We start from the raw sequence: 21,302 nt of genomic DNA on the forward strand, positions 1-21,302 counted from the left end.
ACACAGAGAAGGATGGAATAAATTGCTGAATTTACAAAATTTAAGCCTCTCTGGAGTTAAATTTCTGTTACTGTTCTGATATCTACCAAATATTTTGTCTCCCTTTTCAGTGCTTGCCTTAAAGGGGGCAGAAGATGGAAAGACTATTATTAAGATTTTGTGAATGTTGGAACTAATACTTCTTGGAACTAACTTCTCTGTAGGGTGGGGTGTCTTATAGCATAATACAACTCCAACAGGAAGCTCAGCCCTGGAATAGGTGGAAGCAACAGCAGTTGTTGCACTTGCCCAACAGGATTTGAAGATTCCTTGTATAAACCACGTCAACAGGATGTTTTGAATAGGACCATATCATTCTATACTTAACTCTAATTCAAACTTAATATGTACTTGCCTCCATTGGGTTTCCTTTGCATAACAAAATAGCATGTGCATTCTGGAGAAAATTGGTGGAATTCTGCTACAAATCTCTCCATTGTCAGTGTACCTGCTGGCCCCATCTGAAACAAAAATTGAGAAGGAACTACAGTAGGAGAAGAAAAGCAATTAAAACAATTTCTCTGAATCCTACAAATTTTTTTTTGTCAACGGTTGGGTTGGTTATATTATGGTGCGCAAGACTAAGATTCTTTTCTGTCTCTTCCTCTGTTTGCTTTTTGGCTTACTTAACCTTTTTAGGTAAGGGATATTGCATATCCCTTCTGTAGGAGAATCAGCCAAAACTGGGGAGGCTGGAGAGAACAAGAGCCTTTGGGAAACAAATTATATGATATTTAAAATTTCCTCTGATCATGCTTCTTTGTAAATACCCCCATTTGAATGCTGTGTATTTGTACAGGAAATTGAGCAAAAAATGTATAGATTGTGATGTCTGACTGGTATTCTGCCCTGTAAATGTGTTTTTAACCTCTGGCATTCTGTGCTTATTTAAAAAAAGCAAAAACCTCTAACCACTTCTCTTTTGTGTATTCATGTTTAAAATAAAATGAAAACAGCTATCCTATCTATAATGGAAAACAAATTTAAAAGGAAAAAATAATTTGTACGAGTGTCCTAAGGGTAATTCATTGTATATATTGTGATAGCATGTTTCCAGAACCAACAAATAAGTGGTGTGAATTTTAGATGTAAATATCTGCCGTTTGTTTTGGGTTTCTTTCCCTTACTCATTCACTCGACTGCTGTGATGTGGAATTAAAGATTAATACCTGATATTAAAACAGTACAGCTCTATGTTCATTGCTGCCCTCCAGACAGGGTTATCCTGGGGCAGCTCCAGATGTTCACAAGGTATGCAGAAACAGCCATCGCTTCCCACTTCTGTGAGAGTGAGGAGAACAGGGCAGCCAAAAGGACTGTGTGGCAAGGAAACAACTTCCACATTACTATCTTAGCTGACAGTACACTATTTTATTTAACATCAGCTTCTTAAAGCAACCATCAGGCACATCGAACAGCTAGTCTAATCAGTTAGGTAGATTTATATGACACAGCCAACAACAGCCTGAGACACCTCCTTGTCTACCACAAACTTGAACACAGTTTTCAGGCAAGACCAACTGAATCAGCAATTAGTTCCTCCAAAATGTACCTCACTCACTGTGTAGATTGCTATTTGATGAGTGATGGCTTATTTCACTTTTTTTGCAATAGCATGACATTTTGGCAGTGATATCATTTCTCAATTTTAAGTAGTTAAATACCAATCATTTTAAAAGAATGGGTGTGAAAGAATAGTAATTAAGACATGTGGGAACACAGGATTTGGGAATTAAGAGCTACAGTGATTTCCACATGCACAAAGATGTGCATTTTCTTCCATTAGCACTAATAAACCAGGTCAAGGTGCAGGAAACAGAAGTAACCCACTTCTCCCACCCTGTCTTGACAAGCCAACAAAAAAATTCATGAAGCTTGTCCCAAAAGACATTTAGCAGCAAAATATAACAACCAGCTGGCCCTGGGATGTACAGACTGCCAAGCCACACTTTTCATTAAGTACATACCACATACAAATACTGAGAAGAGGTAAACTGTAACAAAATACTTCAAAGCGCACCTAAAATATCAAAATGTGATTTAGCTGAAGCGTTCACCTCACAACTGAAAAATGGCTGTACACCAAATCTTAGTTAACTACTTTTTTTATTCAGCTAAACACATAACCACACATAGGAAATAAAAAGTGTATTTGACAGAACAAAATGTGTGAAGCCCTCAGCTTTACACAAGCATTAACAATACCGTCTTGTTTCTGTTAAAACCAACAGAATGATTTTTTCAGTGCAAGTAAATGCTGTATTTAAGCTAAGGCCACACTAGGCAGATTAAAATCTAAATACCCCATTCAAATACCTCTCCTTATCTGAATAAGAAAGCTTCACCACAGTTTCAATATATGATTTGTGTGACTCAGTATGAATTTCATTATAAAGCTGATAAGAAGAGAAAGGACTATAACCTAGCTGATAAAGACTCAGCCCTCTATACCTTTGCATAAATATGCCTCTATTTGTAGACTCTTCTTAAATGATGGACACAGCAACAGACTGTTCAGAAGGAGAGCTAGGTATGTACGTATACACACATACACACACTCTCGATGTGTGTGTATGGAGATAGCTACATGACCCAGTGCTAAGAGGTTCTAGCTACAGGTCTTTGCTTTACAGTTGTGAGACAAGTCACCTATACTTCTCCCTTTTCACAGGCTTTACTATCAATCCCACATAAATTAAAAACCAAGTTTGGAATAGTAGTTCTACTACATTTTTCAGCATCTATTCAGCATTCGCTCACAGAAGTACTGTATTACATTTTTCCACCAAACTAACCTGGTTTCACCTCCACCCTGACAGAACACACTTCATCGTCATCACAGACTAACACCTGAAGCTGAGCCACTTTAACCACTTTACTTTCTGCTTAATCAGTCTATCCACACAATTTAGAGCAGGACTAGGAACACTCATCACTGGCTCCTACACCCTTTGCATCTTCCTAATAACAATGCAAAACTCCACCTACATTTTGTCCATCTCAAATTCCCACATACAAGAAGATTTCATCTCCCTCCTTGTTCTCAACAGATTCTTCTTTATTCTGAAGAGGGAATTAATTGATTAATATCCTGCAGCTATAATTTTAACTCAAACTTTGAACTGTGATATTAAAACAAGGGCTAAAGCCTCCCTAACAACTGAGGGACTTCTAAACAATAAAAACAACCAACTTCTGCATCTAAAACTAAATCCTCATCCCAGTCACTTGTAAGAGATAAACGCTAGGATCCATGAATCTTGACAGAACTCAAAGTATCCTGAGCATGTGACACTAAAGGAAGATCTGAGGCTTAGCCAGTCTTGTGTGAGTATTACTGTTTAGTGCTTATACATACAGAAATTAAGGACTACATTTAAGAAAAAACAAAAAGAAAAAAAGATTTCTGCTTTTTCAACACCCATCCAACTTAGAACGGTAACAGTCAGAATGTCCCACCACCACCAAGGACCACCACAAGCTGTCCAGCAAACAAGTTTCAGATATGACAAATCCCTAACACTTCACAGAGACAGTGGCTGGAGGGTGTGCAATGAACAGGACCCTAAAAACCTTGCCATGGATCAAAAAAAGAGGCAGAAGGTAAAACAAAGGCAATCCTTCCTAGCTGCTGAAACATTGGAAAATAAACTATACATAAAAAAGAAAAAAAAGAAAAAATCAAAAGGAGTCATTGGTCTTCCTCAGAGCCATCTGAGGATCCTATACTGAAACATGGAGAGGCTCATTTCCCAATCCAAAACCAAATAAAATAAAATCCTATCCTGTCACACAGTCTGTTCTATAAAAATGTATAAAATTCCTACTTTGTTTGAAGTTCTATTTCATAACTACAATCCTTGCATAATTAAACTTCCTCCTTATTGTGAAGCTCCCAAATTCTCCTAATTCTGAATTTAAACCCTACTTCAAACTAATTCAAGCCACTTCTTGATGTGGCTCTTTTAGCCACTATACTGATAAGAAACAAGGGCAATCCAAGCAACCACTTCTCTGCACAACTGCGTGACTTTAATGGGCCATCAGCAGAAATTTAGAAAAGTCGATAACCTTCCTGAAGTACACTGGTAGTGAGTAATTCTGGGAATCATTATGGACTGATTTAAAAAACAAACAAGACAACAATATCATTACCAATCTTAATAAACGTATTTTGAGAGCCACCACCTCTTCTGTCTGATAAACACACATGATGTATCACACTGGCAAGATATAGTGCCCTAATTACCACTCACCTGCTACGTGACCTTTGCTGAACCAGGCTGCTCCTCCTCTCCATCCTGCCTGTCCCACCTCATCAGGCTTATAATTTGCAGCTGATGACCTGTAAGAAAATTCAGACTTAGATATCAAAAAATTCCCCACAGTTCCTACCATGGCTTTGCTTGGGGCAGGCACACCTAGGCTGCCTCATCAGTCTTTCTGTACCAAAAGAACCCACCAAGCTAAGACACCACTCCCTTGCTGTAGCACAGGTGTATATGATTTTGCCTCTATCTACTTTTCCTAGAATTATATCCTAGGACGTGCACAGTTAAACATACAGCTCCGCAAGGCAAGAAACATGCAACAGTGTGCTCTCCTCCCCCAACTGGCCTGCAGCTTCAAAAGGATTAAAGTGATAAACTCATAGGGTCAGGGATTTTTCAAGGCCCTTGCCAAAACACCCTATGAAGGATTTGGGAGCAGGTGATAGACACAGTGACAAGGATAGGAATTAAAAAAAAAAAAAAAAAACAACACCACACCAAACAAACAAAAAACCCCTTCATTTAGTTTCTTGGCCCTACAAAAACAACCATCAAAAAAGCCAGAAACGAGGCATTCACAAGTTTAACCACCCAGCTTTCAGCTGCCCCACCTCAAAGAATTCAACCTTTTAACTCACAGCTTGTACACGTATAACCAAAATCCACCCGTGCAGGGCTTTACCAGCATGGAAACTACAGCTGAGAAGCAGCCCACCCCTGCCGCAGGACCCCCCACAGCGGCGCTCCCCGCCCAGCCTCCCGCCACAGACCCTCGGCCCACGGGAGCCCAGAAAAACAGAACCCCGAAGCTCCCACCGGCGCCTAGCTCCGCACCACTCGAGGACCCGGCGCAGCCGCCCGCAGCCTCGCCTCGCCTCAGCGCGCCCTCCCGCGCCCCAAACCGCCACCCTGCCCGACCTAGCGGAGGAAGGGGCACCCGGCGCTAGCCGCCTGCTCCCGGCCACCGCCCCCAGGTGCCGCTCGGCTCACCGCGCCCCACAGCCCGGCCCAGCCGCAGGTGTGAGAATCTGCCCCTTTAGAAGATGGCGCCCACAGGCAGCCGTAAGGAAGCGCACGAGGACGTTTTTCCCTTAACAAAAATGGCGGAGAAGGGAGGCGGGGAAACTCGCCGCGCGCCGGGATTCCGCCGTCTTCCCCCAATCAGTGCCCGCCAACTCTCCCGTGGAGGCCGCAGAGCGGCCAATGGGAGGGAGCAGCGTGGAAGCCGGGCGGAGAGCGGGCCAATGGGGCAGCAGCGGCGGGGGGAGCCGGTGCGGGGGCGGCGGTGCCGGTAGTGCCGGTGCGGTGGGCGCAGTGCGCGCGGGCTGCCGAGTGAGGCGGGATGCGGGCGGCCCACGGGCTCTGGGCGGCACTGGCCCTGCTCTTGCTGCCGGACGGTGGCCGGGCCCTGCGTGACGGGGAGTGCGAGGGTGAGTGGGGCTGGGCCGGAGGGGGGGCGGTCCCGGCGCGGTGAGGTGAGGACGCTCCTGCCGCTGCTGCCGCCTCCCTCAGCCTGGCCCGCCCGCTGGTGTGAGGGGGGGGGGGCCTGGACGCGGAGCATCCCCGCCGCGGGCCTTGGGGCCGGGCTCCGATCGCCCCTCTGGCGGAGGGCAGTGACAGCCCTGCGCCGTCGGGGATGGGGCCGGGGCGGTGGAAGAGGTTCCTCCTGGGGAAGGGAAAGTCTCCGAAGCCCGCCCGGGCGCCGGGAGCGCTGCTTGGAGGTGGCCGGTCCCGGCCCCGGCCTGGCGGGGCGGTGGCTGAGCGTCTCCGGGGCACGGGGGGGAGCAGCACTACCGGCGGGAGGGGCGGGTCCCGCGGGAGGGGGCCAGGACCTCCCCGCCGCGGCCAGAAGTTGCCGGTATTTTCCCGGCCGGTTTGGCGGTAGCGCTGAGTTCCCATGGGAGAGGAGAACGCCAGGCCCCCCCGGGGTCTCTTCGGACCACTTCCCGAGCCGGGTGGCTGTGACCGGAGCAGGGAGTGCAGTTGCTCGCCTGGACTCTTCCGCCTCGCCCACCACACTGTTACATCTCCCTCGGTTTTGTCCACTGACCGCTGGAGCATTGTGTGTCCTCTCTTGAATGCGTAAAGCCAGAAGCCGTGTTCAGCTGATCGAAAACAAACTGGGTGCTTTATGTATCACCTAAGTATGAAAGCCTTCGGAGTGGAAGCTGTTGAGCTGCACAGCAAAATTAAACTGCTCTTGCATGGTGGAACAGAACAGATTCCCCAGGTGAAACAAGAAAAACTTGAGGTGGGGCTGTAGTAACCGGTTGGGAATTTGTGGTACTAATACTCACCCCTTCCTCCTTTTTGTAGGGAGAGAAACAGTAAGAAGGAGGGGGAGGGAACAGAGTAAATCAAAACTTTCGGCTGCTGTCCCAGCGCTAGGTTGGAAACTTGTTTCAGCTGTACTGTAGCCATCGGTACCACTGCCTGCAGCACCTTTATTCTTTCCAAAGGTTTTCACTTCCAAACAGCACACAGTGGACATCAGTGTGTGCCTGTGACTGGGACAAACTGATGTGAGGTAAATGATGGTGTTGTATGCGTACAAAAAAAATGTTTTCCTAAATGGCCCAGGTTATAATTACATCTAGTTTTAAAATAATTAGAGTAAGTTTCTATGCTTTGTGATGGTCATACTCGATTTCCTGTATTTGCCCATTTCCTGTGCCATGGCTTCTGTTCAGAGTTGAATACAAGTTGCTAATGACAATAATATTTGCTGATCCCTTCCTGTTGGGATAAACAAATAATGTAAAAGGCATAACTTGTACCTTTCCTCTAGAGGTGGACCAGTGCATGGCACTTGTCTCACACCTGGAAGTTGTGAGAATCCACAGGTCCCACTGCAGGAATTGGTGGGGCCGTAGAGCTCTGGGTCCAGGCGATGCTGATGTTCGCAGGCGAGTTGTGTGAGCAGCAGAATGAGCGAAATCTGACACACTGCAAACTGGCAGTGTCTCTCCCCGACACCCTGTCACACAGATCCTGCAGGCTGCGGTACCCATAGCTGCCTGCCCTCCTCCCCAGCAACACATGGGCATGCTGGGCTTAGTCTGGCACGTGTGCGGAGTGACTGCTGCCAAGGGGAAGTGTAATGACTTCGTTGTACCTGCCCTCCCCACAGGCAGGAACTTGGATCTGTCCTCTCAACTGCTGGTACACTGGTGGGAGTTTCCTTATCTTTAAGACTCTTCCCTCTTTCAATCTGAAACTGATTCAGAAGCTTGTGGGAATGAAGAGAGGAGAAACATGCCAAGTGGACATAGCATGTGATCACATAATTTATTTTTCTCTTGGAAATAACTTGCCTATGAACTGAACCAACTTGATAATCAGTGATACCATATTACTAAAAACAGCACACATGGAGTCTGTAATTGGATTATGTAGAGTTGTTTTTCAATCAGAACTGGTTTTGAAGCTTGTGGTCTGACAAGTTGCTTCCCAAAGCAGCAAGAATAAGACAGAAAATTAAGTTTACATTTTTTCACAGGCACTATTTTGTGTTGTATCCCTCAGCTGAATCCTGCTGCTCACTCAGGACAATGTACAGAAGCCACTGGACACTTCCACGGATCTGGTTTCTCAGATTGTCAAAAATCCACCAAAAATACCAGGGCATATTGTTGATTCATGTGTGCTCTGAAAGACTTATGGAAGTATGTGTGAAGTCACTGCCTGCTAACACAGCTTCTAGAAGTTCTGTTCTCCAAATCCCTTATTCTGTTTCCCTACAAGGGCTCTCTAAGACCTGCCACGAGATTACTGCAGTGGCAGATAACTCCATCCATCTTCCCTTCCAGTGTGTGTTACGTTCCTGGGAAGGTTCTACCAGACTCTAAAGGACAACGATGTTGAGTTCACACCTGCCAGTATTGAAAAGGAGCTCTTGAAATCCTGCAGAGAAGCAAAAGGCAAAGAGAACCGCCTGGTAAGTAGCAGTAGTCGTCAATGATACTTGCCTCCTGAGGGAATAAGTTGAATACCTGGCAAACAAGGGGAAACTAGTGCTTCTGAGTTTATATGATATGGCCTACCCGGGGCTGCTCTTCCTGGCTCTGTGGCCTCAATTGGGCCTGTATTTTTTAAAAGAGAAGACTTGAGGAGTTAAACCTCTTCACCTTAAAAAAATAAAAGGAAAAAAAGAGTCTGTCAACAGACCTCTTACTGGCTGACCTTGTTTCTCCCTGTTGCTGAAGCGCTGGGGATTACAAAACTTTTATTTGCTGCAAGACTTCCTTGTCTCTTAAACTGTATTTGGGGTGCTATATAAGCTATTAAAATATTTATGCTCTTCAGCTGTTTAGCTGAAAACTAAATAAAGGAAAACCAATTTGTTCTAAGTAAAACCAGAAGGCAATCCGCAAATGAAGGGCCCCAAGGAAAAGGCCCTGAACTCTCCTAAGAAGAAAACTGCAGAGACACACCATCACAAATGCAGAGAAGGGACGCTTCAGAAAGTCTTTCTCCTTGAATGAAGAAGGCTTTATTCTTAATTCAATTCAATTTTTTCAAAAGTTGAGAAACAAGACAACCAGCCGCAGTAGTATTAAAAGCAGTGTAAGGGGAAATGTCTGCTCAGTACCCTGGGCTTCCTCTTGCCTGTCTGTAGCAGTTGCTTGGAAAGTTTATGTAACAGTAAAAATAGCTGCAAAACCAAGTTTGGAGAGAAGAGAGAGAAAACTCTCCGTTTAGAAGCATTTTTCCATGCGTTGCCACCTCATTCTTTTCTTCCCTCTAGTGCTATTATGTTGGGGCCACAAGTGATGCAGCCACCAAAATCATTAACGAGGTATCAAAGCCTATGAGTCATCATATCCCTGTGGAAAAAATCTGTGAGAAGCTAAAGAAGAAAGACAGTCAGATCTGTGAACTAAAATACGGTGAGTTGCCAGCATAAGGGGAAATGCCTGTTCTTTTTGGGGTTATAGATTGTTTGGGATAAAACAGCATGCTAATACTACTCAGTCCTGAGTTCTGTAGCAAGATCACTAGCCTAACTAGGTTGCACAACCTAGGCTGCTCTCCATGAACATCCGAGAGAATTTTATGGAGATGCTCAGGTGAGATTGCTGCCTACTAACTCTTTTTAGCTTCTGCAGAGCCGCTGATCTGCCTTGAACTAAGTAACTCCCAGGGACATCAGCACTACTGCACTCAAATTGCTATTTGGAGTATTGTAGTTAGAAGAGCACACAGTAAGACTTGTCCTGGGGACAGCCAGGTGTGTCACTATGGCCTTAGCTAAACTCTGCAGTCCCAGCTGGTCTTACTTTGCCAGTAGCCAGCTGGTGAACGCTTCATTCTCACCTCCTCTGGTGTCTGCTCAGAGCATTCAGCACTCGGTTCCTTACCACCATCCTTGAACTCTTGTGTTCCTTGATGGCATACTCTTTCTGAAAAGACTAATATGACGAACAGTCTTGGAAATACCTCTTTCTGACTTCTTTCCTATGTCTCTTCTCTTACATTCCCAGGAGGTGCTCCTTGGAATGTGGGTCTTTATACTTCTTGTTTCTCATATTCATGTTCCATTCCTTCCTAAAAAGCTTTTTGTCGTTGTCACTTGCTTATCTTTCCTCTGAAATCACTCTGCTACCTTTTATTTATCCAGTGGAAGAGAGAATTAAAGTATTGCTGCTTGTATAATAAAGGGGCTTTCAGGGCTATTGTGGAACTCCTGCATCTAAGCTGCAACCAAACTTTCTGGCTTCAAAGAATGACTTTTTGCGTTAAAAACCCTATCTGCTGTCAAAAGCCTAACTCAGACATTCCTTCCACCCTCCGGGAGCCCGGCACCTCTCTCCCTCTTGCATTTTGGCTCACTCACTGCCTGTACCGCTCGCGGCAGTGGCAGGACCCCTCACCGTCTTGGCATCGAAAGGCAGCGGGACCCCCCGGGGCGGAGCCGGGTGTCCCCGGCTGAGCGCGGCTCTGCTCTCCCCCCGCAGACAAACAGATCGACCTGAGCACCGCCGACCTGCGCAAGCTGCGCGTCCGGGAGCTGCGGCGGATCCTGGACGACTGGGGCGAGGCGTGCAAGGGCTGCGCGGAGAAGTCCGACTTCATCCGCAGGATCCACGAACTGATGCCCAAGTACGCGCCGCGAGCCGCCGGCGCCCGCGCGGACCTCTGAGGGGACCGGAGGGGACGGGACGGGCGCTGAGGAGGGCCTGGCGCTGAAGCGGCCGAGGCGCGCGCCCCCGGCGGCGGTAGCTGAGGCGGCGCGCGCTGTACGGGACGTTCATTAAAGAACAACGGTCTGTACCGGGCGAGCGTGTGACGTGATTGCGGGGCACATATAAACACACAGAGAGACCCCCGTTTCTCCCCAGTTCTACCCGTAGCGCGCCCTCCACCCCCCGGCGGGAGCGGCGCCGCGTACACACGCCCGAGGCTCCGTTTCCTCTCCCGCGCGCGCGCCTGCCCTTCTCTCAGCGCGGAGGCGGGGTTCCTGCCACCCTTCCGTGGTTGGCCGCCCGCTGTCACGTGGGTCTGGCCGCCCCGCAGGCAGGAGGCGCTCTGGCGTCACGTCGCCGTGCGGCGCTATCGCCCCCCCTCCAGCCCTGACGCCGCCATGCGGCGGGACGCGGAGCGATGACGTCGAGCCCGCGCGGCGCGGCGGCCGGAGCCGCCTTCGTTCCCTTTTGTCCAAGATGGCGGCGGCCGCCGGAGGCGTCTCCTGAGCCGCGGGCCCCGGCGCCATGAAGCGGGGCAGCGAACGGGACTCCAGCCCACCGGGGGCCGGGGGAGGCCGCGCCGCCGCCGTCAAGCGGCCCCGCGAACGCGAACGCGAGAGCAGCAGCCGGCGCGGCCCGCACCGGAGCTCGGGCGCCTCCCGCAGCAGCCGGGACAAGTCCACGCCCGGCGGCGGCGGCGGAGGCGGCGGCGGCACCACCACCACCACCACCAGCGGAGGCGGCTCCAGCTCCCGCAGCCACCGCGGCGATGAGCGCGCCGGCGGCGGCGGCGACTCGAACCACCGCCCGGCGGGGAGCGGCTCGGCCTCGGGCGCCCGCGGTGGCGGCAGCCAGGCCGCCCCCTCCTCCTCCTCTTCCTCCTCCTCCTCCTCGTCCCGGGCGCTCGGCGTGCCCAAGGCCAAGGCCCTGCCGGGCGCTGTGGTGGCCCCCTCGCTGCTGCTGGCCGGGCCGCCGCCGGGCGCCGCGCCCTCGCTGCTGCTGGCCGGGCCGCTGGGGGGCTCGGCGGGGCTGGCCGGGGAGCCGCCCGGCTCCTGTGAGTACAAGACGCTGCTGGTGAGTGGGCTGAGCGCGGCCCTGCCCGACCAGCTGCTGGAGGACGGTCTGTTCCGCCTCTTCCAGCGCTTCGCAGGGGGGGGAGCTGGGGACATCAGTGTCAAACTCTCCCACACGCCCGAGCTCGGCCGTGTCGCCTACGTCAACTTCCGACACCCTGGGGACGCCCGCGATGCCCGCCGGCACGCCCGGGCTCGGCAGCTGCTCCTCTACGATCGGCCCCTCAAGGTGGAGCCGGTGTATCTGCGCGGAGGACGGAGGAGCCGCACTCCACCTCCCGCGCCCTCTCCAGAGCCCCTGGGGTACCTGCCGCCCATCCACGGCACCTACCAGTACAAGCAGAGATCGCTCTCTCCTGTCACCAGCCCCTTGCTGCGGGAGCCACGGCCCAGGCACGCTCATGCTGCAGCTGCCGCCTTTGCTTTGGAAGCAGCCGCCATCGGGCTCTCCCGGGAGCGGGAGAGGGCCCTGGATTACTACGGGCTGTATGACGAGCGTGGCCGTCCTTACAGTTACCCCATCATGGCTGAGGAAGACCTGATGCCGGAGGATGATCAGAGAGCAACCCGCAACCTCTTCATTGGCAACCTAGACCACAATGTCTCGGAGGTGGAGCTGAGACGTGCCTTTGAGAAGTATGGCATTATTGAAGAAGTGGTGATCAAGCGCCCTGCCCGGGGCCAAGGCGGGGCTTACGCTTTCCTCAAGTTCCAAAACTTGGACATGGCACATCGGGCCAAGGTCGCCATGTCGGGCCGTGTGGTTGGCAGGAACCCTATCAAAATTGGCTATGGGAAAGCCAACCCTACTACAAGGCTGTGGGTGGGTGGTCTTGGTCCAAGTACTTCCTTGGCTGCCCTGGCAAGGGAGTTTGACCGCTTTGGCAGCATCAGGACTATTGACTACGTGAAGGGAGACAGCTTCGCTTACATCCAGTACGAAAGCTTGGATGCTGCCCAGGCTGCCTGTGCGCAGATGAGGGGCTTTCCTTTGGGCGGACCGGAGAGGAGGCTCCGAGTTGATTTTGCCAAAGCAGAAGAGACAAGATACCCACAGCAGTACCAGCCTGCACCACTGCCCGTGCACTATGAACTGCTAGCGGATGGGTACAGCAGACACAGAAGCCTAGAGCAAGACTTGAGGGTGCGAGATAGGACTCCTCCACATCTCCTGTACTCAGACAGAGACAGGAGCTTTGCAGAGGCAGACTGGGCCAGCCCTGCCAAAAATGCTGAACGCAGAAACAACTTGGAAAGCTACAGCCGATCAGTGCGTAGCCGGAGCGGAGAGCGCTGGGGCAGTGACAGCGATCGCAGTGTGCCCAAACCATGGGAAGAGAGGCGGAAGCGCCGGAGTCTTTCCAGTGACCGCGGGAGGACTACTCACTCGCCTTACGAGGACAGAAGCAGGACAAAGGCCAGTGGGCCAGCTTTAGACCGCAGCCCAGACAGGGCTCGCAAGGAGAATCACACTACAGAATCGGGAGCTGAGAAAGAGCAGAGTAACTCCCTTCAGAACAATCGTCATGCGACTGAGGAGAAACCCCATCGTGAGGCATCCGATGCTCCCCAGCCTAAAAAAAGGGACAGCGAACGCAATCATCGAACTGGTGAATCAGAATCAAAAACTCACGAGGAGCCAAAATCTGAGACCAAAAAGCTAAAGAATTTATCAGAATATGCTCAGACACTGCAACTTGCTTGGAACGGGCTTCTCGTGCTAAAAAACAGCTGCTTCCCCACCTCTATGCACATCCTGGAGGGAGACCTCGGTGTCATCAACGGACTCCTTAAAGACCATTCATCTGGCGGGAAGTTAACGCAGCTCAAAATTGCTCAGAGACTTCGGCTTGACCAGCCCAAGCTGGATGAAGTAACGCGCCGTATCAAACAAGGCAGCCCCAATGGCTACGCTGTGCTCCTGGCAACCCAATCCACCGCGGCAGGGGCAGGGGCTGAGGGGACCTTCCCTGTTGTAGAGCCTGGCTTGCAGCGACGGCTTCTCAGGAATCTGGTCTCCTACTTGAAACAGAAGCAGGCTGCTGGGGTTATCAGCCTGCCCGTGGGAGGGGCGAAGGGCAGAGACAGCACAGGCATGCTTTACGCATTCCCTCCTTGTGAATTCTCTCAGCAGTACCTCCAGTCAGCACTAAGGACATTGGGAAAGTTAGAAGAAGAACATATGGTGATAGTTATAGTCAAAGACACTGCCTAGCCCACACTGTCTTTTCAAATTCCATGTTTTCCTTGTGTGTCACACAACCCAGTTGTTTTTAAGGCCGATCATTTTGGTGGAGGCTCAAAACACCTCGACCAAAGTGGTAAGATTTTTAGTTTCTAATTAATTTTAATACCATTTAAATAGAGCCCATTTTATTCGTTTTTAATATGTGACACTGTCCACTGTTGTTCTGTATTTTTATTTTTTAACTGTATGAAAAGTTGTCAGTAAAGCCTTGTTCACTGATGGATTTCTAAACTTGTGCGGTATCCTAGTTTTTATGGCCCAGGAAGGGCTGGTTCCCTGTGCTATCAAGAGCTGGAAGGTGATGGTCCCAACCCGTTTCAGTTTCTCAGACCCCAGCCCTCCTGCACCTCCTCCATCTCTTTATACGCATCCTCCAAGGTGGGAGGGGGAAGGGGGAGTTCTTCTTTATGCTGTATGAGAGACTGAAAGGTTGGTTCTGGTTTTTTTTTTTTTGGTCCTGTTTGCTTTTTCTTTTATAAAATTGAGTCTGGATGCATTCCTTTTGATTCTCTATTTGAGGATATAAACTTCCAGGAAGCCAGCTATCAAGGAAACAAATCCTGCTCAAGAATCAAAGTGGTTTTTAGATATAACAACAACACAAAACAATACAGCTAATACTTGGTGAAAAGTTGGCTGCTAAGGAGTAAACACTGTAGTCAATTCTGTGAGGTTTGAGGACACCCAATACCTGTCTCAGTCAAATAGAAGTTCCTGGGTAAAACAAAAATGAGGCTCGACATACCCAGTTTTTGTAAAAGGGGGGAAAAACAAGCAGGAGAGAAAAAAAAAGTAAGGGGGAACCCTCTTGGGCCTGTATTAGATGTAGGACAAGCAAACAAAGGACACAAAGGTTTTCGTGAACTGTAGGTGGCCATTTGCATAGTCGATCATGTTGCACTACCTGAAATCCTTTACTGAAAGACAAATGGCAAGATATTTTTTGCTAAAGCTGAAACTTGTTTGCAGGCTTATAAAAAAAAAAAGATATGTCAGTCTGTCTGAAAAATGTGTTATGTTACTGCAAGTAGCCTGTCTATGACTGTAGGAAACTCTGGAGATCAAAATTTGAATCTTAAGATAGGATTGTTCTGTCACCTTTTCTATCTGTTGTATGAGACAGTTGTTCAGGAGACAGGCCAGGACATCTGCACTTCTGATTGCTCAGTAATGTAAGGATGTGGTCACTAGTTCAAATTTGAGTTAAAATCCACACTGTTCAGTTTGGGGATATTTGTCTTTTTAAAAATTATGCCTGTAGATTTTAGGAGTCTTACAGAGAATTGTGTGGGATTAAAAACACTAAATTTTAAAGTTTCTTTCAATTTGCAGGGGTTTTTTGTTTATTTGTTTTCTTTTTTTGGTTTTGCTGGTAAGCAAGTGAACAAAAATCCTGGGCGAACCAGTCTGTCTTGCATCAGTCTCTGTGACCAAGCAGACACTTGCTGACAGCTACCAAAGGCCATTTTAAAACTGTGCTCTCAGGTATGATTGCTATCAAAACCTATATAGCAGGGAGCGTAACTCAGTCTAATGATGCTTTTATTCTTCTATTTTTCTAACCCTGCAATTTCACAGTAGGGACATCGTCACCTAGTGATGTATGAGCAGTTCCTTAATTTAATAACGTATTGATATCGACAACTATGGGTTGGTTGGTTGTTTTGATTTTTTTTTTATTTTTAACATTTAATACTGGGATTATATTAAAAGCAAATCTGTGTGATCATGAGGAGGGGTTAGTATTTCACTTGATGATGCATCTGCTGTACCCCAGAAAATGTAATTCTGTCCATAAGGGTCCAAGTACAGCTACAAGGCCACAGAGGTTTTTTTGTCCATAGTGTGTGGGCACAGTTCAGTGAGAGGTGAGCTGACTTTGCTGGGAGCAGCAGGGCTCCAGGAAAGCTGATTTTTGCTGTGGGAGCAGAGGAGCAATGCTGCTGCTCCCAGCAGTCAAGCCATGTCTCCAGGCTCACTGCAGTGGGTAGCACTGGGCAGCGCAGAGGTACCTGGTGCGACACTATGACTGCATGGCATAGGGTAGCTGGACTGCCCCGATTTTAAACGGTTACGGGGACGTTGACTCTTAACCTTGTGACTAAGTCCCTGATGCTGTTGTACTGTAGACAGTGCCAAATGTCAACAATTGTAACCGTTAAGTGTTATCTGAAACCAAGTGCTATTAAATACCCCTTATGGCCAGAGTCATAGAGTGATTAGAACTTTTTGTCAGACTATCCTACATGTTGGAGATGTCCATTCAGTCTGAGGCAGAGTGCATGGCAGTGCAATAACGAATGCCTGGCTGGCATCTTGCTGGCAGGGAGCTGTAGCTCCTGCTGCTGTGGAGTGAGTGTGTGTGTGTGCACGTGCGTACGTGCGCGTGTGTGTGTTATGTCGTGTGAATGTGAGGAACCAGAAGATAAAAAAAAAAAAATCAATATGTGATCAAAGCCGCAACTACCTGATGGCAAAGCCAGGAAACTACTAGGAATCCCCTATCTCTCATTTTCCTTTTGAGGTAAGTAAATAATAATGTTGGGGTTTTATAGAAGACAAACATTGTCATGCTTTGGGTTGCATAAGATTTTTAACGGTGGGATTTCTGTTCCCAGTGAGGTGGCTGACGTTTGTGAGCATGAGTGCGTGCATGAGGGAACCAACAGATCTCTGTCCTACAAAAAAATGAACAGCCATAAATGAGAAGTAAGAGCATTTAAGGAAAAGAATACCTGGGAGAGAAGCAGCATCAGCCCTCTAACCTGATGACCTGAGCCTCTTAGCTCCCCAGAATGCAAGTGAGCCACAGACCTTGCTTGAACAGACTGTACCAAGGCCAAAGGCCCCTGTAATTCCTGACCCCCACCCCCTCACATCCAGGCTGCTTCTGAGAGAAACAGGCCTGAAAAAAAGTAGATAGATAGTTACAGCAAAATAACACTACACCTGTATCTTACAGCTTGCAAGACTTGGCCCTTAAATTGGGATGGGATGCAGTTCTGGGGAGAAAATACATGGTGGAGCATGGGAGGAATGCCACAGCCCCAGATGGGAGGCTTAATACACTCCATGATGGTGGAAGGTGGTGCTAGAGGTTGTCTTTCAGCCCAGAACCACAGTAAGACAATCATCAGGCCAGTAAGGAAATTGCAGCAGGGTAATGGCCTCTCTCTCTCAGGGGAATCCAAAGTGCACAGTGGGACCAGGGTGCAGGATGGTAGATTCCATGGTCTGAGAACATTAGTGTTTAGACTGAGTTGCCACTTTTTTTTTTTAACAAAACAGCCATTCAGTAAATACTGTCTTACAAAGCCTCTTTTAACACCAGTTATTAGCCATCCTTACTACAACAGAAACAGGGACAAGAAGGTTAGCCCTTGGTAGTCCCATGTATCCAGTATGTGCATATGACTAGTGCTGATGAGCTGATCACATCTTGATTACTGCCCTTAGCTAACACCCAGGTTAAACTACTGACCAGCCCTGAGGGTTCTACCATGCTCTCCCAGCCACAGACCTACATGCAATTTTTGTTGGTTTTTTTTAACCTCTGTGCTGCATCGATATGTATGCAGCCTCCCATGGTGCTGGCACAATGGATATACAGCCTGAGCACCATGGAAGTGTGTTGCAGTATAGCAAATGGGCCAAGCAGTTACTCATGGTCTGGTCAGAGAGTGAAGAGGACCATGCTGCTAGTAGGGCACAGGCTGGGGCTGGGCTAGTCTCTGCTCACATCATGGGGGGAAACAGAGCATCCTTCCTGCAACAGCTCCCCTCCATTGCAGAGTGGTAGGTGTCTTAGCCAGCTGGCAGGACATATAAATGCCTCTTCCACCTCCCCAAGCCAAGGTCTGTAATGTCCGCATAGGAGAAGAAACTGTGTGGCATCACATCACCAATGTGCTGTGTGTATTCAGGAAGATTACAGGCCTTTTTCCAAACATGCTGCTTTTAAATAGATTAAAACACAATGCCAGGGGAAGAGGTGATTTTTTCCAAACACTGAGATTCCCCCTCACCTCAACTAGTTAAAAAATTACAGCCTGACAAAAAAATCCCCACTAGTCTTCCATTTCTGAATCCCCATTTTGCACCCAGCCAGTTACAGTCACCCTATTCCCCAGCAATCTTAAATGATGCCCAGCAAGAACAAAGGAGGCAGCACAGGGTAGAGGCAGCCTCCCCTGTGGCTGCATATTTAACTTTGGAAGCTCTGCAATAAGCAGGGAGGCTGAGTCTGCCCAGGACAGGCAGAGGGGGCTGCTCTAGCAGGTTTCAGTGGGTGACCTGTGGGCTGCAGCAGCCAGGCCCTGCCTTAGCCACAGGCTAAGGCCCAAGCATGCTCCCTTTGGCTCTATTCAATAAAGCTAGGATCGTGTGGGAGGGGAGGGATTGCACATATACTTGCAGTGGCCCAGTTTCAAGTCGAATTTATAAATAGGAGATCCATTCTAGATGTTTTGGTTCTGTTTCACAAAACTAGCTGGTAAATTTCTCTGTGATTGCCAGGCCCAAAACAGCAACAGTTGCAGATGATTAGAGCTGTGGTGTAATGCCAGAACAAGATATGGACATCTGGCACAGTATCTGTTAGTTGAGTATGTGCTTTTTTTTCCTCCCCCTCCTCCTGAGCAGCATATTTTCTAAGGTAAAGTTGCACAAGAATTTTTTTTATAAGGCTGGCTTCCACAGCTGTTGGATGGCATATCCGATTTTCAGTCCCCTCATTTAATCAGAATGCTGCTCCAATTGCTGGTCTTAAATACTGTAGTAGTAATCGCAATTCGTTCATCTTTATTGACCCTGTAGGGTACAATTATCCATTATAAGTTGCAGCAGAATATTTCTTTTTAATTATTAACAAGCAGCCCTGGGTAAGTGCATTAAGTAGATGCAATGCTGGAAGGAAGAAAAGCTATCCCTTCTCTTAGTTAAAAAGAAAATCTTTCCTCTTCAAGCAATGAAACCTTGAGCTTCAGTTGATATGAGCACAGTTTTTGGTGGAAAACTTGCTGTAGCTTCAAAGAATGGTAAGTCTCCACTTCCCTCAAACCTGCCTCAAACCCTATTCTGAAAGTGGCCAAACAGAGAAAGGGTAAAGAGTTGAGTGGATGTTATCTGAACACCTGGGAACAAATAGCACATTTACTGGCCTTGTCCAAGCAAGCAGTGAGCACACTTACCTTCCAGTTCTGACTCACAGAACTGAGCTGCACAGTTGTGTGCTGTGCAGTGAAATCACTCAGCTGCCATTTTTTTTCATCTCCTTCTAAGGGCAGGGCCTCTTGTCATGTACAGACAGGAGCACCTAATTTGCCTTCTGCCAGTATAGCCACAAGGCAGCCTACATCATGCCAAACCACAAACAGATAAGGAGGCCCAGTGCTGCCCCCACCTCCTGACACACAGCAGCAAGGTGTGAGAGTTCCCTGCAGCTTACCACGCTTCCTGTAGCTGAACCACAGAGTGGCTATTCTGGTGCATCTTTAAACAAAAATCGCAGCATGGCATTGGCAGCACCTTCCAGCTCCCACACAGCACAGCAAGGATGCAGTGCTATGCTACCCATAACCCCACTGGGAATTCAAGGCTGTCAGGCAAACCAGCAAGTCAGATTTGAACGCACAGGCTCTGCGAAACGTCATGCAGCTCATGGGAGACCCCGTGGACTGGAGCAGCAGGTGGAGCCTGCACTCTCAGAAATCACACCCCATGTTTACTTTGCCCTTCCTTATTGCAACCAGGCCACTAGCTACACCTAGCTGCTCTCCTGCACAGGGCAGTGCTCCTCAGGTGCACTGAGCACTGCTTTTGCATGGGTGGCAGAGGAATGCATGGCTACAATTCACAGCCATAAACAGAGACAGGATTTGTATTTAATTTTTTAATAAATACACTTTACATTAAAGAAAAAAGGCCTTCAATTTGCAATTTCCACACAGAGGGCAAGGGGTGGGGAGAGGAATTAAAAAACTTGAACCACAAAGGGCAGAGGGGAAACAGAAGGCTCAAACTTCTATCCCAGATCCCCATGTCTTTCAGGAATACCAGGCTCTGACTAGGCCAAACCAGGATTTCAGCCTCCCATATAGCTGGTATCACAGCAAGAATTTCCGCTTTAAACAGCCTGTACATTCAGTTACCAAACACCCCCGGGGCTCTTCCCTGGAGGACAAAAGCATCTGAAACACACTGGCGCACTAGCAGGTGTTAACACCTTTTTTTTAAAAAATAAAATCATATTTAAAATAAAAATATTCTCACTCCTCAACAATTTTAGAAACCATGATCCTCTTATTTCATTTAGTAGTTGCATAAAAATGCCTCTTTTAATTTTAAACAATTTTTCTCCCCTGAACCTACCCCATGGTAACAAGGTACTACAGGAATACAAAGTTCATCCCCTCTTTACTAGAACACCTGCCTTTTTTTTTTTTTTGTTTTATATAAAACTATTTTTGTTCTTTAGGAAAGAACTTTATACAAAGAAAATATATTGTGAAATATCTTCATAAGTTTCCTTGAAGAGGAGAGTCATCTCAGCCTAAAATAAAAAATAAAAAAAAAAGGCAGAGAGAAGAGAGGCCTAACCCCAGCTCTCTTTATTGTAGCGCCTCACACTTAGCCCCGAGCCTCAAACTGACTCAGTGGATAGGTGGGCATTCCTCAGGCTTTCCCTGGAGAAAAAGGGTTGGGGAGCTCAGAATCAGTTTCCAATTTGACCTCCAGTCTTCTGCTGGGAAGGGAGCGTCTCCTCCTGCGAACACCCCACCTGGCAGTCACTCCTCACTCATTCAGAGACAGGATTATGTCGTCCTCCAAGTCAGAGTTATCTGAGCTGTCAGCTGAAAAGGAGACATGTAGGTTATGTTTGGTTTGTGGAAGAACACAGCTGTCAGAGCTACTAAGCAAGGCCACACATTCATAGTTGAAAGAGATGGCCACCACCTGCTTAAGACCAGCAACTCCCCAGCAATGACGGAGGCAGCTAGCACCATTAGTGCATTTCAACTAAATCAAAAGCAGTTAGCTTTTGCACCACAGCTTTCTTTCCCTGGTTAAGACAGAGGGTCAAGAGGAGAGCAGCTTTATCAAGTGTAGTTTCTATTAGCTGGCAGTTTTTTTCCCCATGACAAGATGGGTAGAGGACACCAGCAGTAAGTTACCTGCACGTGAGCTGCCTGCACAACTTACTGTGCAATAGCTCTTCACATGCTGGGGGCTGGACAGATCTGGCAGTCATTCCTCACAGCTGTTATGTGAAAGCAAGCTTGACACTTTCACCAACCTGATGTGGTGAAATACAGCTTCTGTATAATGTGCCTGGGGATAATTCATTATGACTACGTTCTTACTGGCCTGTCACTCCTCTCTGCAAAGCACAGCACAAAACCTTCCCACTGAGAGGGAAGCAATCCATACACTCATAACTAGAACCTTCCTGTAGCAACCCAAAGGTTTCTGTAATGAATTTAACCAC

At 48.2% G+C, this 21,302-nt stretch overlaps 4 protein-coding genes and 1 long non-coding RNA gene across 7 annotated transcripts in view; 3 read left to right on the forward strand and 2 right to left on the reverse strand.

The window, feature by feature from the left end:
- The window catches only part of DOCK3 (dedicator of cytokinesis 3), a 222,954-nt gene extending 221,740 nt beyond the window's left edge, over positions 1-1,214 (forward strand). The window contains exon 56 of the transcript XR_010373348.1: positions 111-1,214. The gene's annotated coding sequence lies outside the window, so the exon portion shown is untranslated. The remainder of the gene's footprint in view (positions 1-110) is intronic.
- On the reverse strand, positions 425-5,394 carry LOC135313860 (uncharacterized). Its single transcript, XR_010373349.1, has 4 exons — positions 5,301-5,394; positions 4,296-4,384; positions 1,209-1,320; positions 425-500 (listed from the first exon to the last, which is right to left on the reverse strand). It is a non-coding gene; the product is annotated as an uncharacterized LOC135313860 (long non-coding RNA).
- Positions 5,395-5,563: 169 nt separating this feature from the next.
- Positions 5,564-10,588, forward strand: MANF (mesencephalic astrocyte derived neurotrophic factor). The gene is made up of 4 exons (XM_064454114.1): positions 5,564-5,740; positions 8,120-8,247; positions 9,058-9,199; positions 10,268-10,588. The coding sequence occupies exons 1-4, from the start codon at positions 5,653-5,655 to the stop codon at positions 10,450-10,452; spliced, it is 543 nt and encodes a 180-aa protein (XP_064310184.1). The 5' UTR covers positions 5,564-5,652; the 3' UTR covers positions 10,453-10,588.
- A 277-nt stretch (positions 10,589-10,865) lies between these two features.
- On the forward strand, positions 10,866-15,548 carry RBM15B (RNA binding motif protein 15B). The gene has a single exon (XM_009512641.2). The coding sequence runs from the start codon at positions 11,021-11,023 to the stop codon at positions 13,781-13,783; it is 2,763 nt and encodes a 920-aa protein (XP_009510936.2). The 5' UTR covers positions 10,866-11,020; the 3' UTR covers positions 13,784-15,548.
- A 4,130-nt stretch (positions 15,549-19,678) lies between these two features.
- DCAF1 (DDB1 and CUL4 associated factor 1) overlaps positions 19,679-21,302 on the reverse strand; it is a 53,618-nt gene continuing 51,994 nt past the window's right edge. For all 3 annotated transcript variants that reach the window (XM_064454109.1, XM_064454111.1, XM_064454110.1), the window contains one exon: positions 19,679-20,667. In XM_064454109.1, coding sequence (XP_064310179.1) covers positions 20,609-20,667 — 59 coding nt within the window. In that variant the 3' untranslated portion in view covers positions 19,679-20,608. The remainder of the gene's footprint in view (positions 20,668-21,302) is intronic.

Source organism: Phalacrocorax carbo, chromosome 6, assembly GCF_963921805.1.
Source record: "Phalacrocorax carbo chromosome 6, bPhaCar2.1, whole genome shotgun sequence".
NCBI classification, from domain to species: Eukaryota; Metazoa; Chordata; class Aves; order Suliformes; family Phalacrocoracidae; genus Phalacrocorax; species Phalacrocorax carbo.

What these genes read in the sequence shown, in the direction of transcription:
- RBM15B (XM_009512641.2), top strand. Translation starts at nt 11,021, where the DNA reads ATGAAGCGGGGCAGCGAACGGGACTCCAGCCCACCGGGGGCCGGGGGA.
- MANF (XM_064454114.1), top strand. Translation starts at nt 5,653, where the DNA reads ATGCGGGCGGCCCACGGGCTCTGGGCGGCACTGGCCCTGCTCTTGCTG. An exon ending in GCGTGACGGGGAGTGCGAGG is followed by an intron (nt 5,741 to 8,119) that starts GTGAGTGGGGCT and finishes CTTCCCTTCCAG; the next exon opens with TGTGTGTTACGTTCCTGGGA. An exon ending in GATCTGTGAACTAAAATACG is followed by an intron (nt 9,200 to 10,267) that starts GTGAGTTGCCAG and finishes CTCCCCCCGCAG; the next exon opens with ACAAACAGATCGACCTGAGC.